At 59.4% G+C, this 19,436-nt stretch overlaps 1 protein-coding gene and 1 non-coding gene across 9 annotated transcripts; both read left to right on the top strand.

Annotated features, from left to right (window-relative positions):
• Positions 1 to 107: 107 nt before the first annotated feature.
• On the top strand, positions 108 to 19,002 carry ABCA7 (ATP binding cassette subfamily A member 7). Of its 8 annotated transcripts, XM_065918441.1 has the most exons (47): positions 108 to 905; positions 2,225 to 2,414; positions 2,501 to 2,594; positions 2,771 to 2,912; positions 2,990 to 3,108; positions 3,246 to 3,322; positions 3,601 to 3,681; positions 3,909 to 4,119; positions 4,213 to 4,352; positions 4,623 to 4,739; positions 4,963 to 5,130; positions 5,272 to 5,489; positions 5,781 to 5,957; positions 6,292 to 6,514; positions 6,649 to 6,870; positions 6,965 to 7,166; positions 7,424 to 7,534; positions 7,756 to 7,927; positions 8,291 to 8,422; positions 8,527 to 8,666; positions 8,888 to 9,025; positions 9,204 to 9,388; positions 9,470 to 9,542; positions 9,881 to 10,083; positions 10,329 to 10,377; positions 10,584 to 10,688; positions 10,764 to 10,918; positions 11,134 to 11,258; positions 11,340 to 11,438; positions 11,572 to 11,859; positions 12,085 to 12,117; positions 12,220 to 12,397; positions 12,484 to 12,653; positions 13,074 to 13,251; positions 13,487 to 13,602; positions 13,879 to 14,023; positions 14,117 to 14,240; positions 14,615 to 14,744; positions 14,816 to 14,936; positions 15,017 to 15,079; positions 16,100 to 16,206; positions 16,410 to 16,551; positions 17,370 to 17,504; positions 17,579 to 17,682; positions 17,840 to 17,932; positions 18,382 to 18,622; positions 18,740 to 19,002. In XM_065918441.1, exons 2-47 carry the CDS (start codon positions 2,349 to 2,351, stop codon positions 18,884 to 18,886), a joined length of 6,459 nt encoding a protein of 2,152 aa, XP_065774513.1. In that variant the 5' UTR covers positions 108 to 905; positions 2,225 to 2,348; the 3' UTR covers positions 18,887 to 19,002. The 8 variants fall into 8 exon arrangements, with proteins under 8 accessions (XP_065774513.1, XP_065774519.1, XP_065774518.1 ...); XM_065918442.1 differs by lacking the exon at positions 108 to 905 and having other exon boundaries at positions 2,154 to 2,414; positions 18,427 to 18,622; XM_065918440.1 differs by lacking the exon at positions 108 to 905 and having other exon boundaries at positions 2,155 to 2,414.
• On the top strand, positions 16,996 to 17,102 carry LOC136156672 (U6 spliceosomal RNA). The gene has a single exon (XR_010661161.1). It is a non-coding gene; the product is annotated as a U6 spliceosomal RNA (small nuclear RNA).
• Positions 19,003 to 19,436: the final 434 nt, after the last annotated feature.

Below are 19,436 nucleotides of genomic sequence, written 5' to 3' on the forward strand. Positions count from 1 at the left end.
TGGTGCCTGGCTTGGATTCCCTCTGGGACCTCCAGGGTGGGGCAAAGGACAAATCTCTTGAGTAGGTCCTCAGGACTGCAGCTTCATCCAGCCTGCAGGCCTTAGTGCATTTACTCCTCACAGAGGAGTTCCCTCCTGACAAACTCCTCTTCATCCTCAAAGCCCCAACAGCAACAACCCCTCCTTTCTGGAGCCCTTCCCACACTTCTCACCCTTCCCAGCACCTTCAGAGCTATGGATTCACACACTTGTTTCATTTTCATCATGATCTTGTGAAATATATCCAATTTCCTGGAGGGGGAAACTTCTGGAGGTTTTCTTCGAAATCGGGGTGACCATTATGACCCCAGATTCTAATCTTAGAATGTTGAAGGCCACCTCCCCCTTCTGCCATAGCCTGGCCCACTGTAGGGATGTTTGTAGAATGAATGAATGAACAAATGATGATTCTAGTCAAACTCCCGTTTTCTGGATGGACAAATAGAATCCCAGGGTACCAGGGCGAGTTTGGTTAGGACTGGGGCCCCCTCTGACGAAAGTGGGGAGAAAAAGATCTCCTGAGACCCGGAGCTGCGGTATTCCAGGCGGTTATGCAACGTGAGAAGACAGTCTGGCGATTTTGTGCCGAGGACAAGTTGATCCGGGCACCCCTCCTCCTCGCGATGATGCAGCAAGAGAAGAGCGATCCCTTTAAGAAACCCGGCTCGGCGCCACCCGCTGTGACACCGCCTCCCGCGTTAGCGCGCGCGGCTCCGGCTGGCCAGGTCTTTGAGTGGCGCGTATAGAAGCCAATGGGAGTGGATGGGGCGCGGGCACCAGAAACCAGGTACAATCCGCAGCTGGGGCGCCTCTCCGGCTGCAAGGGCTCCTCGTAAAGGAGCCGCTCTCCCCGGCGGCTGTGGAGGGTAGAGAAGGTGGAGAGAGCTGGGGGCTGGAATGGTGAGACGGTCCTGAGGAAGGTCCTGAGAAGATGCGGGGATGCGGATGGGTAGAAAGGAGGCAGATTCCGTGGGAATTAAAGGATGTGGCCCGAATCCAGACTCTCACTCATTTTCACTCACTGGCTGGGGAGTGTTGGAAGCTGCAGAATTGACCAATAATTCTCCAAGGGGAGGTTGGGCTGGCGACCGGGACTAGGAGTAGGCCTAAGTTTTGGTAAGATTCCCTACCCCCATCAGGCGCCAATCAACATGCGCCCAGTAAGAAAAAGGGAACCTATTGGAGGAAAGCTGAAAAGCCCACAAACGCCCAAGTTGGAAAAAAGCCCGTGAAAGTTTGAACCAATAAAATTGCTTTGCAAGCATGTAACCAGTTCGCTTAAGCCAGCTACCAACTGCTTATGCTCACCCTATAAATTTGTGTAACAGCTTGGGCTGGGGGGTCTCTGACCCCGCACCACTGCGTTGGATGCGGCAGGAGCCCTGACTCGAGTCAGCAATAAACTTCCCTTTTTGCGAGTTGCATTGTCTTGGAGGCTTTCTCTCTTCCCGCTCGGGGATTCGGAATCGGGCATAACAGGGCAAATAGACTCACCTACCTGCAGCCGCCCTCCCAGATGATACGCCGCTAAGCTCTCTCCCCCATTTTACCAATAGAGAAACTGAGGCCGCTCCCCGCCCCCTGATCCCATTTATAAATGAGTCTTGAAGTGAGGGTCAGGGGTCCTGGGTCCATTCCCTGTCCTTCTGGTGACCTCAGTTTTTTTGTGTGTACGATGATGAAGTAGGCCAGGCTGGACTCCAAGCAAGGGACATGATCAATAATAGCTGCTTCCAGAAGCGCCCCTGCTTCTTACTCATTTTCTGGATCTTGGGGTTCTGACGAACAGTACGTGAGGGGTGGGTAGACCTGAAGCCCCCTATCAGCTGGGTGACTCGCCTCTCTGGTGGCCTGGGATAGCCCTTTTTTCAGACAGCAGTATAAAATACTCCTAGCTATCATTATTGGAGGAGAGCGGAGGGAAAGGGAATCCTTGCCTGGGTTAAGGATGAGGCTGGGGGACGGGACCTGGAAGCTCCCCCAGGAGGGCTTAGGGTGGAGCCTGGTAATGAAAGAGTTAAGCCTAGGCTCCGCCCCCTGCAGGACAAATTCACCGCTGCTGCTTAGGAGGAAGCGACAGATCCCGAGCAACCAATCAGATGTGAGGCAGGTCTCCCATTGGCTTACTCCACCCCTCCGGAGATTAGAGCCCCTTTAATAAGCACCTTTTCTTGGCTCCAAGCAGAGCTTCCGAGAATGCTGAGCAATGAAATAGATGATGAAGTTCAGAGAGGGACAGGGAGTTGCCCGCAACCACACAGTACGTCCTCAGCTTGACCCCTCCGTTCTGTCTGCTGTCCAATTCCACCATGGCCTTCTGGACACAGCTGATGCTGCTGCTTTGGAAGAATTTCCTGTATCGCAAGAGGCAGCCGGTAATGTCCGGTCGGGTGGGCCGGGGATGGGGCGGCCCACGGCGCTCCATAGGCCGCCACTCCCCAAGCCTATTCTGCCCCCACAGATCCAACTCTTGGTGGAGTTGTTGTGGCCGCTCTTTCTCTTCTTCATCCTGGTGGCCGTTCGCCATTCCCATCCCCCACTCGAGCGGCATGAATGTAAGACCCCCAGCGTCCAGAGCTTTGGGGTTAGGATTAGCAGTGGTCACTCTATGCACAGGGGCCCCAGTGAGAACCCGGAGCACAGACTGGACGCTCGAATAATGGCTGAGAGGGGCACTCTGTCACCGGGGGTGGGAACTCAGCCAAGAACCCCACACCTGGTGTCCCTGCAGGTCATTTTCCCAACAAGCCATTGCCCTCAGCGGGCACCATCCCTTGGCTCCAGGGCCTCATCTGCAACGTGAACAACACCTGCTTCCCGTGGCGAACCCCCGGCGAGGAGCCTGGCATCCTCAGCAACTTCAAGGACTCCCTGTAAACCAGTGGAAGCCACTGGGCAGGGGTGGGCAGCTTCGCCTAGCCTCCGCCTCCAGCCTTCTCTCTGTATCCAGGGTTTCCCGGCTCTTGGCAGATGCTCGCACTGTCCTGGGGGGCCCCAGTGCCCATAGGATGCTGGCTAGCCTGAGAAAACTGATGCCCATTCTGAAGGCTGCACGCACAGCCCGAGCAAGTGAGAAGGCGGGCCTGTGGCAGGCGGGGCTGGGCTCTGCGCCTCCACCTGATGGCGCAGCTTGGAGTGGGACAAGTGGGACGTGGCTCCAGCTAACCTTGGCCTCACCCTGGGCTTCTGTGCTTTACTCCCCTCAGCCTTTCCTTGGCCCAGTGACCAGCCCAAGGAGGGATTATCCCTGGCCACTCAGCTGCTGGGGACCCTGCTGCAAGGGGTGAGGTGGGGACAGGGCAAGATCTGGGACCCTGATCTCACTGAGTCCCACCCTGCCCCTTTCCAGTGCCAGCTTCCAGGCCTTTGACTGGGCCTTCCCTGATACCTGGAGTGATATTCCTTAGACTTTAGTCCTGAGACCTTGAACAAGCTCAGGTGCCTCTCAGAGCCTTAGTTTCTCTGTAAAATGAGGCTATGATAGCATGGACCCCCCGGGAACTTGGATCCCGAGTGAGACGACCGCAAACCTCATTGTCACCTTGTCATCTTTCTCCTCAGGAATCCCTGGGCTCTGTGCTGGGCCAGGCCCAGGAGTCCGTGGATAGCCTTATGGAGACTGCAGAGGACATGGCCCAGGAGGTAAGAGGCCAGTGCAGTCTCCGCCCCTGCCAGGAAACTAGAGGGATGGGCTGCAGGAAAGGGAGAGGACAGAGCAACCCTGGGCACCTCAGTAGTTGTGTGGGGGTGCTGGGGCAGAAAGAGAGGGCAAGGGTGCTCCTGGTGGAGGGCCCTGCCCTGGTTATAGCTTGGTGGTGGGGTCACGCAGAGGGAAGCCTACCCAGCCCTCTGGTGACCCCCTCCTTCAGCTCCTGGAGCTGCCCAGCCTGGGGGAGCTGTGGGGCCTGCTACAGAGACCCCACAGGCCAGGTGGTCCCCTGGAGGCGGTGGCAGAAGCCCTTTGCAGTGCCAGGGGGCCCAGCAAACCAGGTGGGCCCTCCCTCAACTGGTATGAGGCCAGTGACCTGAAGGATCTGGTGGGGCAGGAGCCAGCACAGGCCCTGCAGGACAACAGCCTGAGTGAGTGACCAACTTGGTTTCCACCCCTCTCCCTGGGGAAGCGGGGCCAGAACGTGGGCACAGGGCCTCATGGTGCCCCCACCCTGGTCCTAGGCCCCACCTGTGCTGAGCTGACGGGGGCCCTGGACACCCACCCCCTATCCCGCCTGCTGTGGAGGCGCCTGAAGCCACTGGTCCTGGGGAAAGTACTGTTCACGCCTGACACACCCTTCACCCGGCAGATCATGGCCCAGGTGACAGTGCGAGGGGCCCTCAGTCCTAGCCTCAGCCGAGGGGGAGAGAGCCAGGCCACAGGAGAGCCCTGAGTCCCAAGACTGGCTGCCCCTGGGCTGGGTCCAGGAAGCAGGGTTTGAAGTGGAGGGATTGCCAGATTTCAGACAGTGCTCAGAGGTGCAGGATGGAGCAGAGGGGAGAAGGCAAGAGGGGTGGGCAGGGGGCTTCACTGGAGGGAAGGGTCATAAATGGCTGAGGCTGGTGTGGACCTCAGCACCCACCTCTTGCAGGTCAACCGAACTTTCCAGGAGCTGGCGCTGTTGAAGGACATCCAGGAGGTGTGGGGGCTGTTGGGACCCCAGCTCTTTAACTTCCTGAATGATAGTGCCAATATCGCCATGCTGCAGGTGGGGCCAGGACGGGAGTGGGAGAGGGGTATTGGGGGTGGGGGTATGTGGCAGCAGGGTCACCCCTGCTAAGGATTTGGGCAAAAGGGCAGGAACTTCCAGGCGAGGGTGTGGAGGTGGGGAGTGGTATCCAAAGTGAGCTCAGGCCGCTCACTGGGATGGGAAGAGGTGATAGGCCCTAAACGTCCGATGCAGACCCCCACCTTCCCTGACACCCCTACAGAGGCTCCTGCAGATCCAGGACAAGGGAAGGAGGCAGCCAAGACCCGGAGGTGGGGCCAGAGTGGAAGCTCTTCGTGCCTTTCTGAATCCCCGCAGCGGTGGCTACAGCTGGCAGAAGGCCCACGCTGATGTGGGACACCTGGTGGTCACACTGGGCCGTGTGATGGAGGTGAGGGACCGTCCACCTCGGGAAACGTCTCCGAGGGGAGAGGCAGCCCTGCTGAGGGCCTCCTAGGAGGAAGCGTGGCTCCGCCTTCAGGTCCAGGGGAGGAGCCTGGGGCCTCGAACTCACGCCCAGGCCCCTCCGCAGTGCGTGACTCTGGACAAGCTGGAGGCCGCCCCTTCAGAGGCTGCCCTGGTGGAGCGGGCCCTGAAGCTGCTCTCCGAGCACCGTTTCTGGGCCGGCATCGTTTTTCTGGGGCCCGAGGACTCCCCGGACCCCGCTCAGTCCCCAGGCCCTGGCCACGTGCGCGTCAAGATCCGCATGGATATCGATGATGTCACAAGAACCAATAAGATCAAGGACAGGTGGGGGGGGCCTTGTGGGGCAGAACCAGAGGGGGGGGGGTGCTAGGGAGCATCCCACCTATCAGAGATCTTGGTGGGTGTGGCCCAAATCCTTAGACCAGTAGGGATCCATGATGGGCGGGGTTTATGGTGTGATGGGCACAGTCAAGGGCATGGTGGGCGGGGTCAATGCCTTGGTTTCTGGGATAAGATTAAAGCAATTGGCAGGTGAATCTAGATAGTTTGTACACAGATGAGAGCGGAGCTAAAGTTGTGATGGGCAGGTTCCAGCTACTCCCATACTACTTTCAGGTTTTGGGACCCCGGTCCGGCCGCTGACCCCCTGACGGACCTGCACTACGTGTGGGGTGGCTTCGTGTATCTTCAGGACCTGTTGGAGCGCGCAGCCGTGCGCGTGCTCACAGGGACCACCCCCCATGCCGGCCTCTACCTCCAGCAGATGCCCTACCCCTGCTACGTGGACGATGCGTGAGCACCCTTTCCTCACTTCTCTCAGATGCCAGATCCCGGGTCTCAGGGTGGGGGCCTGGGTGCCATCTGGAATATTCACGCAGTCAAGGCTGAGAACTACAGTTCAGAAGGACCACTCCCCGTGACCTTGTAGCTGGAGGAGCCAGGATCCCTCAGGGTCTGGGGTCCCTGGATACAGGGAGAACGCAATCTGACAGCACCATCAGGAGTCCGAGGACGAGGGAGGGCGAATGTCCTCGCCGCACCGTGGGGTCCCAGGGCGGGAACTGTCGTGCCAGATGGGGGCAGCGCGGGGGTGTCTGGCGTCCACCGCAGCTGCCCACTGCCCCAGGTTCCTGCGCATGCTGAGCCGGTCACTGCCACTCTTCCTGACACTGGCTTGGATCTACTCGGTGGCGTTGACGGTGAAGGCCGTGGTGCGTGAGAAGGAGACTCGTCTGCGCTACACGATGCGCGCCATGGGGCTCAGTGCCACTGCGCTGTGGATGGGCTGGTTCCTCAGCTGCCTCGGGCCCTTCCTCCTCAGCACCGCGCTGCTTGTGCTGGTGCTCAAGGTGCGTGCACCCCCGCCTTGCCTACTCGGGACGGGTGCGTGTGTAAGGGAGGTAACGGGCAGGAGGCGCCTCGCGGGGTTGCGCGTCCCTGGGCGAATCCGCGAGCTCCCTCCAGCTCCCCTGTCCTCCTGCAGCTCGGGGACATCCTCCCCTACAGCCACCCGGGGGTGCTATTCCTGTTCTTGGCGACTTTTGCTGTGGCCACGGTGGTTCAGAGTTTCTTGCTGAGCGCCTTCTTCTCCCGCGCGAACTTGGCAGCCGCCTGTGGGGGTCTTGCCTATTTCGTACTCTATCTGCCCTACGTGCTGTGCGTGGCCTGGAGGGACCAGCTGCCCATGGGCGGCCGCGTAGCCGCGGTGAGAGCCGGCCATGTGGGTGCAGGGGTGCAGGGCACCCTCAGCTGCACTTGTTTGCTGACCTACCCACCTACCTACCCGCCCCCACCCATAGAGCCTTCTGTCACCCGTGGCCTTTGGTTTTGGCTGCGAGAGCCTGGCGCTGCTGGAGGAGCAGGGCGAGGGTGCGCAGTGGCACAACATGGGCACCGGGCCTACAGCAGATGTCTTCAGCTTGGCCCAGGTCTCGGGCCTTCTGCTGCTCGATGCCGCTCTCTATGGCCTCACCACTTGGTACCTGGAGGCGGTGTGCCCAGGTGGGCCGTAGGAGGCGCAGGGGAGACTGGGCTGAGGGCAGGCGCGAGATGGGGTGGGGCTGAGGGGGCCTGGAATACAGGTGAAAGGGTGGGTCTTCCTGGCATCTGCGCACATGCACGCTGGTGGCTGTGTTTGAGGGACGACCTGGGGCAGGCGGGTGGGCGGGGCTTCCTGGTTACCACTTACCTGGATCCCCGCATCCCCAGTGGGCTCCAGGGGGAGTGCCTCAGGGGTAACTGAGCACCACTCCCCACAGGCGAGTACGGGATTCCCGAACCGTGGAACTTTCCCTTTCGGAGGAGCTACTGGTTTGGGTCTCAGACCCCCAAGGGTCCTGCCCCAGTCCTGGCCGTGCAGGACCCCAAGGGTAAGGCCCAACAAACCTTAGCTTTCACTTCCCTGTCTGGATTCTCAGCCCCCACAAAACCCAGGTCCCCATGGATTCCAATCCTCTGGATATTCCCAGGTCCTGAGGCTCCCCTAACTCCCACAGACCCCAGCCCCATAAGTCCCTGACTCCACGGACCAGCTTGAACGGTCCCCAGGCTTCTAAGGGTGCCCATAACTGAGTCTGCCCTCCTTCCTCAGTGCTGGTGGAGGAGGCGCCCCCCGACCTGATTCCGGGGGTCTCCATACGCGGCCTGGAAAAACACTTTCCTGGCAACCCGCAGCCAGCGCTGTGCGGACTCAGCCTGGACTTCTACCAGGGCCACATCACCGCCTTCCTGGGCCACAATGGGGCTGGCAAAACGACCACAATGTGAGCAGCCATCACTCCTCTCCCCCCACAGCTCCCCCCCAGCTCCTCTTCTTGGGTCTCAGCTTGCACACTTGTTCAAGCGGAAGGACATCTGGGGTCAGAAGGTCCCTATCTGTACAGTGAGGGGGGACCCTGATGCCCCCCCAGCAGCCCCCCCAGCCCCAGTTCCCTTTGGACCTCCCCCTTAGTTCACTTTGGATCCACAATAGGCAGGTGATGAATATTTTCTCTGAGCTTCGTCTTCCCTCCCCTGTAAAATGGGAACATAATACCCCTTTGGTCTGGGCATACAGTAGGTGCCCTATAAGTGCTGGGAGCCTCAGCTTCCCCTCTGAAGCTGCCCTGAGACCCCTGCTCCTGCAGGTCCATCCTGAGTGGCCTCTTTCCACCCACGGCTGGCTCCGCCTCTGTCCTGGGCCACGACGTCCGGACCAGCATGGCAGCCATCCGGCCCTGCCTGGGTGTCTGCCCGCAGTACAACATACTCTTTGACCTGTGCGTCTCCATGGGCCTGGGGCATGGCAGTGGGAGTGCTGGGTGCTCTCTGTGGCCTTGCCTGCCATGGTAACCCCCCCACTGTCTTTTGTACATGGCCTCAGGCTGACTGTGGATGAGCACGTCTGGTTCTATGGGCGGTTGAAGGGTCTGAGCGCAGCTGCCATGGGTCCCGAGCAGGATCGGCTGCTGCAGGACATGGGGCTGATCCCCAAGAGGCATGCACAGACTCATCACCTGTCAGGTGAGCCCGGACTGGGGGGAGCCTCCAGGTCTGCAGAGATGAGGCTGGGGAGCTGGTGCTGGGACTTTATATTGAGGACTGTAGAATGCCAGAGGAGATGGGCAGACCTGGGGACCCAGGAGGAATCAGGCACTGTGGTCCAGGTGGGTAGGGAAAGGTGCAGAGAGAAGGAGGGCAGCCCTGCCCAAGACTGTGGAGATCTTGACCCCTGTCCCACCCAGGCGGGATGCAGCGGAAGCTCTCAGTAGCCATTGCCTTTGTGGGTGGCTCCCAAGTTGTTATCCTGGATGAGCCCACAGCTGGTGTGGATCCAACTTCCCGTCGAGGCATCTGGGAGCTGCTGCTCAAATATCGGGAAGGTAAGAACTGGAAGTGACCTGAGATTTCCCTGGATGCTGCTTGAGAGGCCAGAAGATCTTTCTGACAAAGAGGTGATGGAAGATGGAGTTTTGAGGGATAAGTAGGAGTTTACTGCACGGGGCAGGGGCCACAGCTTGGGCAGCCTGATAACATGTGTGGGTTGGGTCTCCTGCCTAGGTCGCACACTGATCCTCTCCACCCACCACCTGGATGAGGCGGAGCTGCTGGGAGACAGGGTGGCGATAGTGGCAGGGGGCCGCCTGTGCTGCTGTGGCTCTCCTCTCTTCCTGCGGCGTCACTTGGGCTCCGGATACTACTTGACATTGGCCAAGGGTCCCCCACCCCTGGCCACCAGCAAAAAGGTGAGGGCTGGAACAGACCCCAGTTCTTAAGACTCCATCCAGCCCCGATGGCCATGGCAGCTGGTGCCCCTCTGCCCCCAGGGTGAAACTGGCTTGAAGAACAGCATGGATGCTGGGCAGAAAAGGGAGCCAGGCGGCCAGGCCAGCTCTGCCGGTGAGGGCGGGTGTGGGAAAGCCTGAGTGAGGGGCTGTGGATGGGGCTGTGAGAGCCAGAGGGAGGGGCCAGTGGGGAGCAGCGACTTGGTTCAGGGCAACAGGCCTGATAACCCCAGGCTTGACCCCTGACCTGACCCCTGAGTTGAGCTGACACACAAACCTACCTCTGACCCTGGCCTCAGGTCAAGTCCTGCCCTTGGGTGCTTAATCCTGACCTCCTTTGCCCTCAGGGACTGATCCCTTGTGGGTCACCCAAGCCCCTTCCCCAAGGGGGTGGGGCAGGAGCCAGGGCAACATGGGACCCCAGGGCCCCTGACATGCCTGCTGCCCACCCAGGTGCAGCCCAGCTGTGGACCATAGTGCAACGCCAAGTGCCCGGCACACAACTGGTCAAGGATCTGCCACATGAACTCGTGCTGGCACTGCCCTACAAGGGCGCCCTGGATGGCAGCTTTGCTGAGCTCTTCCATGATCTGGACCAGCAGCTGGGGGAGCTGGGACTGGCTGGCTATGGGATCTCTGACACCAGCCTGGAGGAGGTGTGGCTGCTAGATGAGGTGGGGGCAGGAGGAGGGCTTCCTGGAGGAGGTGGTGCCTGGAAGGATGAAGAAGTCTGCCTGTGGACAGCTGGGCATCCCAGGAGGAGGCAGGGGCCACATGGAGGCTTGGAGGCCCTCAGGGAGGCTTGGGGACCCCCAGTGTTTGAGGGATATGTGGCCCTTGAGTCCCCCTCCCTTTTGTGTGTCCCCAGGCTCTGTCTGAGCCCCCTGCTTTGTCTTCCCAGATCTTCCTGAAGGTGGTGGAAGATTGTGCTGTGGACACAGGCCCAGAGGGTATGCCTGCAGGCCCCTGTCCTGACCCCTCACCCCGGTCCAGAGTCCGACCTGACTTTAGACCAAGTCCCCACTCTTGGCTAACATGGCCCAACCTACAGCCTTGACCTCCACCCTGATTCCTGACCCCTTTTTTGTGAGCCTTGACACTGGCCCAGACCCCAGGCCAAACACTAAGCCTGACCCCAATGCTGGTGACTCTGCAGATGGTAGGCCCAGGCAGGGTTCGTGCTTGGGTATTTCTCATCCCGACGTGACTAGGCAGCACCAAGTTCCTCCAGAGGAGACAGCCCTGGAGAATGGGGGGCTGGGTGAGTTGTCCCTGCCCCACCCTGTGGCCCCTCCTGGTCCCCAGGGCCGAGCACTGACCCTCCCATCCCCCACAGCTGGCTCTGCCCCTGAGACACAGGCACTACAGGGCTCTGGGCCAGCCACCGCAGGCCGCGTACACAGCTGGGCGCTCACTTGCCAGCAGCTCCGGGCCTTACTTCTCAAGCGTTTCCTGCTTGCCCGCCGCAGCCGCCGTGGCCTATTTGCCCAGGTGAGGGGCCACCTACTGGGGAGGGGGGAAGCCCCTCAGCATCTGTTTTCCACTCTACAACCTAATTCAGCTCCGTAAGCCCAGGTGTATGCCTCACTCTGAACACGTTTATTGAGAGCACTGGGGAGCCATGGATGGTTCTAGAGCAGGATCAGGGAAGGGTGCAGGTGAGCCTGGTGGCCGACAGGTGGGGAACTGATGGGCTGGCCCTTCAGATTGTGCTGCCTGCCCTCTTTGTGGGCCTGGCGCTGGTGTTCAGCCTCATTGCACCCCCGTTTGGATACTACCCGGCTCTGCGGCTGAGCCCCAGCATGTACGGCTCCCAGGTGTCCTTCTTCAGGTGGGTGCAGAGGAGAGAGGCCTGGTGGGGGGGGCCCAGGGCCTGTGGGCACAGCCCTGACCCTGCACCCACTACACACAGCGATGACACTCCAGGGGACCCTGAACATACCCGCCTGGTCGAGGCCCTGCTGGAGGAGGCCGGACTGGAGGAGCCTTACCCGAAAAGTAACTCCAGCAGGTGAGGGCCCTCCAGCCTTGAACTGGCTCCTCTCTGGCCTCGGTTTCCTTGTCTGGGCTCTGGAGCATCCCCCATGCCTGGTTGGGAGCAGGGCGCCTCCAGTCCCACCCCCACCCTGCTCCTACCCCCACAGGGCACCAGCATGCGCACGGCCTGTCCTCTGCCACTTCTCGGTGCCTGAGGTCCCTGCAGACGTGGCTGAGGTCTTGGCCAGTGGCAACTGGACCCTGGAGTCTCCATCCCCCGCCTGCCAGTGCAGCCGGCCTGGTGCCCGCCGCCTGCTGCCTGACTGCCCTGCCGCAGCTGGTGGCCCTCCGCCACCCCAGGCGCCAACCAGCTCTGGTGAAGTGGTCCAGAACCTAACGGGCCGGAACCTGTCTGACTTCCTGGTTAAGACCTACCCGCGCCTGGTGCGCCAAGGGTGAGCACCACCCTGGATTTGACTTGGCCAGCTGTAGCAGGGGTCCAGTGGGGAGGACGTGGTCCAGTCTTGGGAGGGGTTGGGGGGGATGCCCAGGCTGGGGCTCTGGGCTGGGGCATCCTGGGGGTCCTCTGTGCCTCCCCCTTTTTATTTGTCTCACTCAACTCCCCAGTATCTTTGTCTCTGTCCCACTCACCTCTCTGTCTGTGTCTCTCTGTCTCACAGCCTGAAGACCAAGAAATGGGTGAACGAGGTCAGGTGAGGAGGGTCCCTTGCATGGGTTCCTTTCCTGTGCCCTCTGCCTGCCTGCCGCCCCATCCTCCCAACCCTCAGCTGTCTCCCACCTCCGCTGCCCCTCAGGTATGGGGGCTTCTCCCTGGGGGGCCGAGACCCAGGCCTGCACTCGGGCTTGGAGGTGGGCCGCTCTGTGGAGGAGCTGCGGGCACTGCTGAACCCCACACCAGGCGAGGCCCTCGACCACCTCCTGAACAACCTCACAGCATGGGCTGTTGATCTGGATACTCAGGATGGCCTCAAGGTGGTAACTGGCGGTGGCCGGCTGGCGCTATGGTGGGGGAAGTCTGATGCCAGGTCAGTGACCCCTTGACCCCAATTCCATCACAGATCTGGTTTAACAACAAGGGCTGGCACGCCATGGTGGCCTTTGTAAACCGAGCCAACAACGCTCTCCTACGCGCCCACCTGCCACCAGGCCTCTCCCACCATGCCCACAGCATCACCACGCTCAATCACCCCCTGAACCTCACCAAGGAGCAGTTGTCTGAGGCTGCGCTGTGAGTCCCCCGACCCCATGTGTCCCCCGCCTTGTGTGCCACTCCACCTTGTGTGGTCCCCTGTCCCATGTATCCCCCCACCCCGGTTGGTCTCTCTGTTCTTTCTGGTGGTGGGAGCTGAAGTTATGCTCTGCCACACTCTTGCTGTGTAAACAGAGAATTAGAACTTCCCTTCTCCACCCCTTAGGTCAGGGTAATAGGGCATCATCAGGCTTCATGGGCTGCAGTCTCCCCCAGCTGCCTGCACGTCCTTGTCGCATCAACATCTATCCTACTAGAGACCTGGACAATCTCTCCCTGCCTAACAGTTCGCAATGGCTCAGGACATCCCCCACGAGCCGTGTCCAGCCCCGGGGACCTCAGTCCCATCAGTGATGAGCACAGCTCCTCTCTGAGCGGCTCATGCCCCTTCACCCCCAGGATGGCCTCCTCGGTGGACGTGCTTGTCTCCATCTGCGTGGTCTTCGCCATGTCCTTTGTCCCGGCCAGCTTCATCCTTGTCCTCATTGACGAACGTGTCACCCGAGCCAAACACCTGCAGTGCATGGGAGGCCTGCCCCCCACTCTCTACTGGCTTGGCAACTTTCTCTGGGACATGGTGCGCAGACCACCTGGAGGGGTGGGGGCCCTGCCACCACTTGCCACTGCCTCTTCTGGCCCTTTATGGTCAGCAACTTGTCTAGGATGTCGCCATGGAAGTCTTGGGGATAATGCAGACCTCGTCCTATTATCCAAAGCCCAGGGAGGCTGGGGTGGGACACAATGCCAAGGATGTCTGCGGGCTTCCCTGGTAGCTCAGCATACTGAGGGTGTAACCACCATCTCCAATGCAGTGTAACTACTTGGTGTCAGCGTGCATCGTGGTGCTCATCTTTTTGGCCTTCCAGCAGAGGGCGTATGTGTCCCCTGCCAACCTGCCTGCCCTCCTGCTGTTGCTACTACTGTACGGGTGAGGTTCCCAGTCCCTCCAGGACTTGTTCTTACTGACCCCCTCGACTCCGTTGAGGGAGCTGGGACTCTATAGCAGCTTCTAAGGAGAGGATATGGAGATCAGAGAGGACCCCAAGTGTGATCTTATTCAGGGGTATGCCAAGGAGGCCTTAAAAGCTCATTCTGACCTGACCATGTTACAGAGGTCTACAACACAGTTTGGGATGGGAGATCTATATTCTTCTCAGGGCTGCTCAGCCTATCTGGCAATAACAGTGGCTCCTGTTCCCCTCAGCTGGTCGATCACGCCACTCATGTACCCAGCCTCCTTCTTCTTCTCCGTGCCCAGCACAGCCTATGTTGTGCTCACCTGCATCAATCTCTTTATTGGTATCAATGGCAGCATGGCCACCTTCGTGCTCGAGCTCTTCTCTGATCAGGTGGGACCCACAAGGCTGGTCTTTGGGTTGGGGTCAGACTGGGCCTCAGCCTCAGTTTCTGACCCACCTCCTTCTTAATCTGCCCCTGAGCAGAAGTTGCAGGAGGTGAGCCGGATCCTGAAACAGGTCTTCCTTATCTTTCCTCACTTCTGCTTGGGTCGGGGCCTCATCGACATGGTGCGGAACCAGGCCATGGCTGATGCCTTTGAGCGCTTGGGTGAGAACTTCTCTCCAGGAGGGGAAGTGCCAGACAAGAGTCAATCCTACAGTGCAGGGACAAACAGCAGCCCCTGTTTGAAGCCCCTGTAGGAAGAGAACTTGAGGTTTTAGATGACCTGGAAGGGTGGGTAGGCAAAGTTAAAACTGCAGCAAAGCAGCCATAAAAGTTAATTCCATCTTGGTCATGTCATAAGAGGTCTAAGGCACTAAATAAAGGAGGTGGCAATGCCACTGTTTTCCACGCCAATTAGACCCCAGTTGAGTGTCTATTCAGCTTGGTGCTTTCCCTTAAGAACCCAAGGTGACCTGAATGGGGAGAAGCCCAGTAACCACGACCCTAAAATGACCCTATCCCTCCTCATGTCCACACAGGAGAGGGGCATTTCCAGTCACCCCTGCGTTGGGAGGTGGTCGGCAAGAACCTCTTGGCCATGTTCATACAGGGGCCAATCTTCCTCCTCTTTACACTACTGCTTCAGCACCACAACCGCCTCCTACCACAGTCAGTGGGGACCAGGGAGGGTGGCAGGGACTGGGGTCCAGCTCTGGGCCCACTCATATCTCTGTCCTCAGACCCAAGCTGAGGCCACTGCCTGCCCTGGGAGAGGAGGATGAGGATGTGGCCCGTGAGCGGGAACGGGTAGTACAAGGGGCCACCCAGGGGGATGTGTTGGTACTGAGGGACCTGACCAAGGTGGGTTGGGGGCCTCCACTGTTGGGCTGGGGGGCTTCCACTGGCCTACCCACCTTTCTCATGGATTTCCATCCTCCCAGGTGTACCCTGGGCAGAGGACACCAGCTGTTGACCGCCTGTGCCTGGGGATTCCCCCTGGTGAGGTAAGTCCAGGTGGTACAAGGGTGAGAGGCTGTCCTATTGTATGCCCACTGGTCTTTACCATGTTTGGGTCTACCTCCCCCTATAGAACACCTACTCTGTGTCTGTCCTATACTGAGTACCTACTGGCTGTCAATATTTGAGCTCCTATTTAGAGCCAACAAATCTCATGAAGCTCCTACTGCATGGTTACATTTATTGATCCCGACTGTGTGCAATAGGATTAACAAGATCTTAGTGAGGATAAATTTATTATTAAGCACCTACTGGGTTCCCATACATGTGCCAGTTACTATGTGCACCTACTATATGTTAGCATTTATTGAGTACCAACTGTTTACAGTAAAGCTTGTTAAACCCCACTCCACCATTGTGTGTACCAAAAGTGTATTGAATGTCACCTTTGTGATGATCAACTTTTATCAAACACCAACATTTATTGAGTCCATACTGTATATGTATCAAGCACTTGCTCACAACCAATATTTAGTAGGCACCTGCTCTGTACCAATGCACATTCAAGCAACTACTTTGTGCAAACTTGTCTGCTGTGGTCCATTTCCTGGCCACCTACTAGGGGCTGGCAAACACCTGTGGACACTTGCGGTGTGTTGGTATAAATTGCCATCACTCTTTAGCAAATGCCTACTGTGTTCAGTCAACCTCTCCATCTTGGGTTGACTGTGTGCCCAGTATGAATTCTCACCAGGTGCTCTTGCTGTCGGTACCCACTTGCATGGCATGAAACATTCAGCCAACTCCTGCCTCAGTATTTATGGAGCACTGACTGTGAGTGACTTTTATAGAACATCTACTGTGTCCATTGATTAAACACATGCTGTGTGTCATCTAGCATTTCTGCTATGTGACAGCTTGTGCCTACTCACATACCCCAGTATCTGCCCAGGGATCCCCTTGCCCACAGCCCTCCCAGTGGAAGCTGACAAACCCGTCCCAGAAGTCAGAAATGCTGGGACAAGTGTTGGGGCTTCTATGAGTGCCCTCTGTGGGTGTACCTGCAGTGTTTCGGGCTGCTGGGCGTGAATGGAGCAGGGAAAACGTCCACATTCCGCATGGTGACTGGGGACACGCTGCCCAGTGGGGGCGAGGCCATTCTGGAAGGCCATAGGTGAGGGGCTCCTGGGCTCTTGTTCCTCCCCACCTCCCCCTGCTCTCGCATGTATGGACAGGATCGGCCTGGCCTTGAGTCCCCCTGCAAGTGGGCCCGGCCCTGAGTTACCTCCTGTCCCTTACCAGGGTGGGTGGACCCCCTCGCATGGCCAGGGCCCAGCCAGTGCCCTGAGTTCCCTGTCCCCCATCCCCCATCCCCAGCGTGGCCCAGGAACCGGCCGCAGCTCACTGCCGCATGGGCTACTGCCCTCAGTCGGATGCCATCTTCGAGCTGCTGACTGGTCGCGAGCACCTGGAGCTGTATGCACGCCTGCGAGGAGTCCCCGAAGCCCAGGTTGCCCAGGTGACCGCTCTCCCCACTAACCCCTCCGGTCCTCACCCCAATCTCTCCCTTGGACCAGTCTCTCTGCTGCTCTCGGTCCCCTGACCTCAGGTTCTCTGGCCCTGCCCCTGCCCTCCCTGAGTGCCTACACACTCATTGGGTCCACCCCCACACCCCCAGTCCTCCCACCGTCCTCAGGCTGCACTCTCCACCTCCCTGCTAGGGGCCCGCCCCTTCTCTCCTAGACCTTCCTGGCTGTGGCCCCGCCTACTTTCACCTCCGGGTGAGGGCTTCGCCTCCTGGTGGCTTCCTGCCACTGGGCCAGGCCCTGCCTCTCTCTTGGTCTGGCCCCGCCTCCAGCCGCAGCCCCGCCCCATACTCGCTCTGGCCCCACCCTCTTTAGTAACTGTCCCACGATATCCCTGGGCTTCCCTGGTGGCTCAGTCGGTTAAGAATCCGTCTGCAGTGCTCGCTTCGGCAGCACATATACTAAAATTGGAACGATACAGAGAAGATTAGCATGGCCCCTGCGCAAGGATGACACGCAAATTCGTGAAGCGTTCCATATAAAAAAAAAAAAAAAGAATCCGTCTGCAATGCAGGAGAACGGGGTTCGATCCCTGTTGTCAGGAAGATCCCCGGAGAAGGAAATGACATCCCACTCCAGTATTCTTGCCTGGGAAATCCCATGGACAGAGGAGCCTGGCGGACTCTAGTCTATGGAGTCAGAAAGAGTCCACCACTGAGCGACTAAACCACCACCAGATCCCCTCCTTAGCCCCTCCCACTTACCCTGCACCCTATTCTCACTCTGCCCTTCCCACTCCATCCTGCCATAGACAGCAAGCTACGGCCTGGCACGCCTGGGCCTCCCTCAGTATGCTGACCGGCTTGCGGGCACCTACAGCGGTGGCAACAAGCGGAAGCTGGCGACAGCTGTGGCTCTGGTGGGGGACCCGGCTTTAGTCTTTCTGGTATGTGTGTGCGGATGGGAGGACAGAGTGGGGGGAAGGGGCCGCATTTAAGCATCTCCCTGCTCTGCGCCCAGGACGAGCCGACCACTGGCATGGACCCTGGTGCCCGGCGGTTCCTCTGGAACAGTCTTCTGGACGTGGTGCAGGAGGGCCGCTCCGTGGTACTCACCTCACACAGGTGGGCCTGGGGAACAGAGCAGTCTGGGACTGACAGGAAATGTCCAGAGCACAGGGTGGCCCAGAGCTGCAGGCTGAGGGTCCCTGGGGAGGGCAGCCCAGAGCCAAGCACCATTGGTCCAGGCCTGGTCGGAGCTCACGTCACTGGGCTCCCACAGCATGGAGGAGTGCGAGGCACTCTGTACGCGCCTGGCCATCATGGTGAATGGGCGGTTCCGCTGCCTGGGCAGCACACAGCACCTCAAGGGCAGGTGAGTGGGGAAGGCCTCAAGGCCTGGGTGTGGGCAGATCAGGGTGGCAGTGTAGGTGGGCCTGGAGGGGAGATCAGGTGGGGCCAGTTTGAGTTCTAACCAGAGAACAGGCAAGGATCATGGACTGTCCAGGAGAGGGGGCAAGGCTGGACAGAGATGGGGAGGAGGTCTGAGGGGTGAAGGTGTGTCCATGGGCGGAGGCCAAAGAGGGTCCGGCAAGTGGGTAAGACCTAGATATTGGAGTGGGGCATGGCATTGTGTGGGCAGGACCGGGGAGCAGCAGGGTTAGAGGCTGGATGAGCATGTAGGCGGGGCTAGGAGTAGAGGCTGGGGTCAGGTTGGCCTGGGGGTCTGGAGGAGCCAAGTATAGTGGTGGGGCTAGAAGAGGGCTGGAAGATGGTATGGGCGGGTCCATTAGCTATGGTCTACCCCACCCCGCCCCACCCCAGATTTGGGGCTGGCCATACACTGACCCTGAGGGTGCCCTTGTCGAGATCCAAGTCGGCGGCAGACTTCGTGGCCCAGGCGTTCCCGGGAGCTGAGCTGCGGGAAGCGCATGGTGGCCGCCTGCGCTTTCAGCTGCTGCCAGGAGGGCGCTGCACCTTGGCGCTCGTCTTTGGATTGCTGGCGGCAAGCGGCGCAGAGCATGGTGTGGAGGACTTCTCTGTGAGCCAGACCACGCTGGAGGAGGTGACCGCCGTGCCAGGACGGGGCTGGGGGTAAAGATGGGGTTGGGGGTAAAGATGGAGTTGGGGGCTAGGCCCTCAAGCTGACCTCCTCTCCTGTTTCCCTGGGCCATCCACCTAGGTATTCTTGTACTTCTCCAAGGATCAGGGCAAAGAGGAAGATGAGAAGGAGACAGAAGTGGGGGCTGACCCTGTGCCAGGCCCGCAGCGCCCCAAACTCATAACCCAGTTCCTTGATGACCACAGCATGGCTGAGACGGTCCTCTGAGCCTCCTCCTCTATGGAGCTGGGGGGACCAAAGCAGGGCAGTGGGGCTGAAGCCTGACCCAGACTCCAGAGTCCCTGGAGGAAATAAACGGAAGCTGTGGTGTGAAGCACCATGCACCTGTGTCCCTGTGCCAAGTTGCATATTCATCCCAAAATGGCTCTGTACATGTGCCTGGACACTGGGCTTGGCACAGAGTGTGTGCTGGAGTGGGTGTGTGGATGCAGATGTGAACCTAGCTACAGCTAGCTGGACTCACAGCTGTGAAAGCTTGTGTGGTGGCTGGGGAGTGTCTCCTGTGCAGGTGTGCCCTTCATAAGAGCCTGGACACTGCTCCCAGAGCCCCTGAGTGCCCCTGTGGTTCTGACGCCTGAAGGCGGTACCTGTGAGTGGCTGGATCTGAAGTGGGCATGAAGTCAGGGCTCAGGAATGTCTGGGGCAGCTGGGGGAGCCCAGAAGGGGTGGCCCAGACTTCAGGCCTCCAACCAGGCAGAGGCCCACCAGCTAGCGAGCCCTGCAGCCGGCCCTCATCCCCCGATCCTGGCATCCAGAG

Source organism: Muntiacus reevesi, chromosome 1 (assembly GCF_963930625.1).
Source record: "Muntiacus reevesi chromosome 1, mMunRee1.1, whole genome shotgun sequence".
Taxonomy (NCBI): Eukaryota; Metazoa; Chordata; class Mammalia; order Artiodactyla; family Cervidae; genus Muntiacus; species Muntiacus reevesi.

Excerpts from the sequence above, each read along its gene's own strand:
- ABCA7 (XM_065918441.1), top strand. The coding sequence starts at position 2,349 with ATGGCCTTCTGGACACAGCTGATGCTGCTGCTTTGGAAGAATTTCCTG. Across the intron at positions 2,415-2,500 it reads TGTATCGCAAGAGGCAGCCG|ATCCAACTCTTGGTGGAGTT; the intron begins GTAATGTCCGGT and ends CTGCCCCCACAG. Across the intron at positions 12,654-13,073 it reads CAGTTGTCTGAGGCTGCGCT|GATGGCCTCCTCGGTGGACG; the intron begins GTGAGTCCCCCG and ends CTTCACCCCCAG.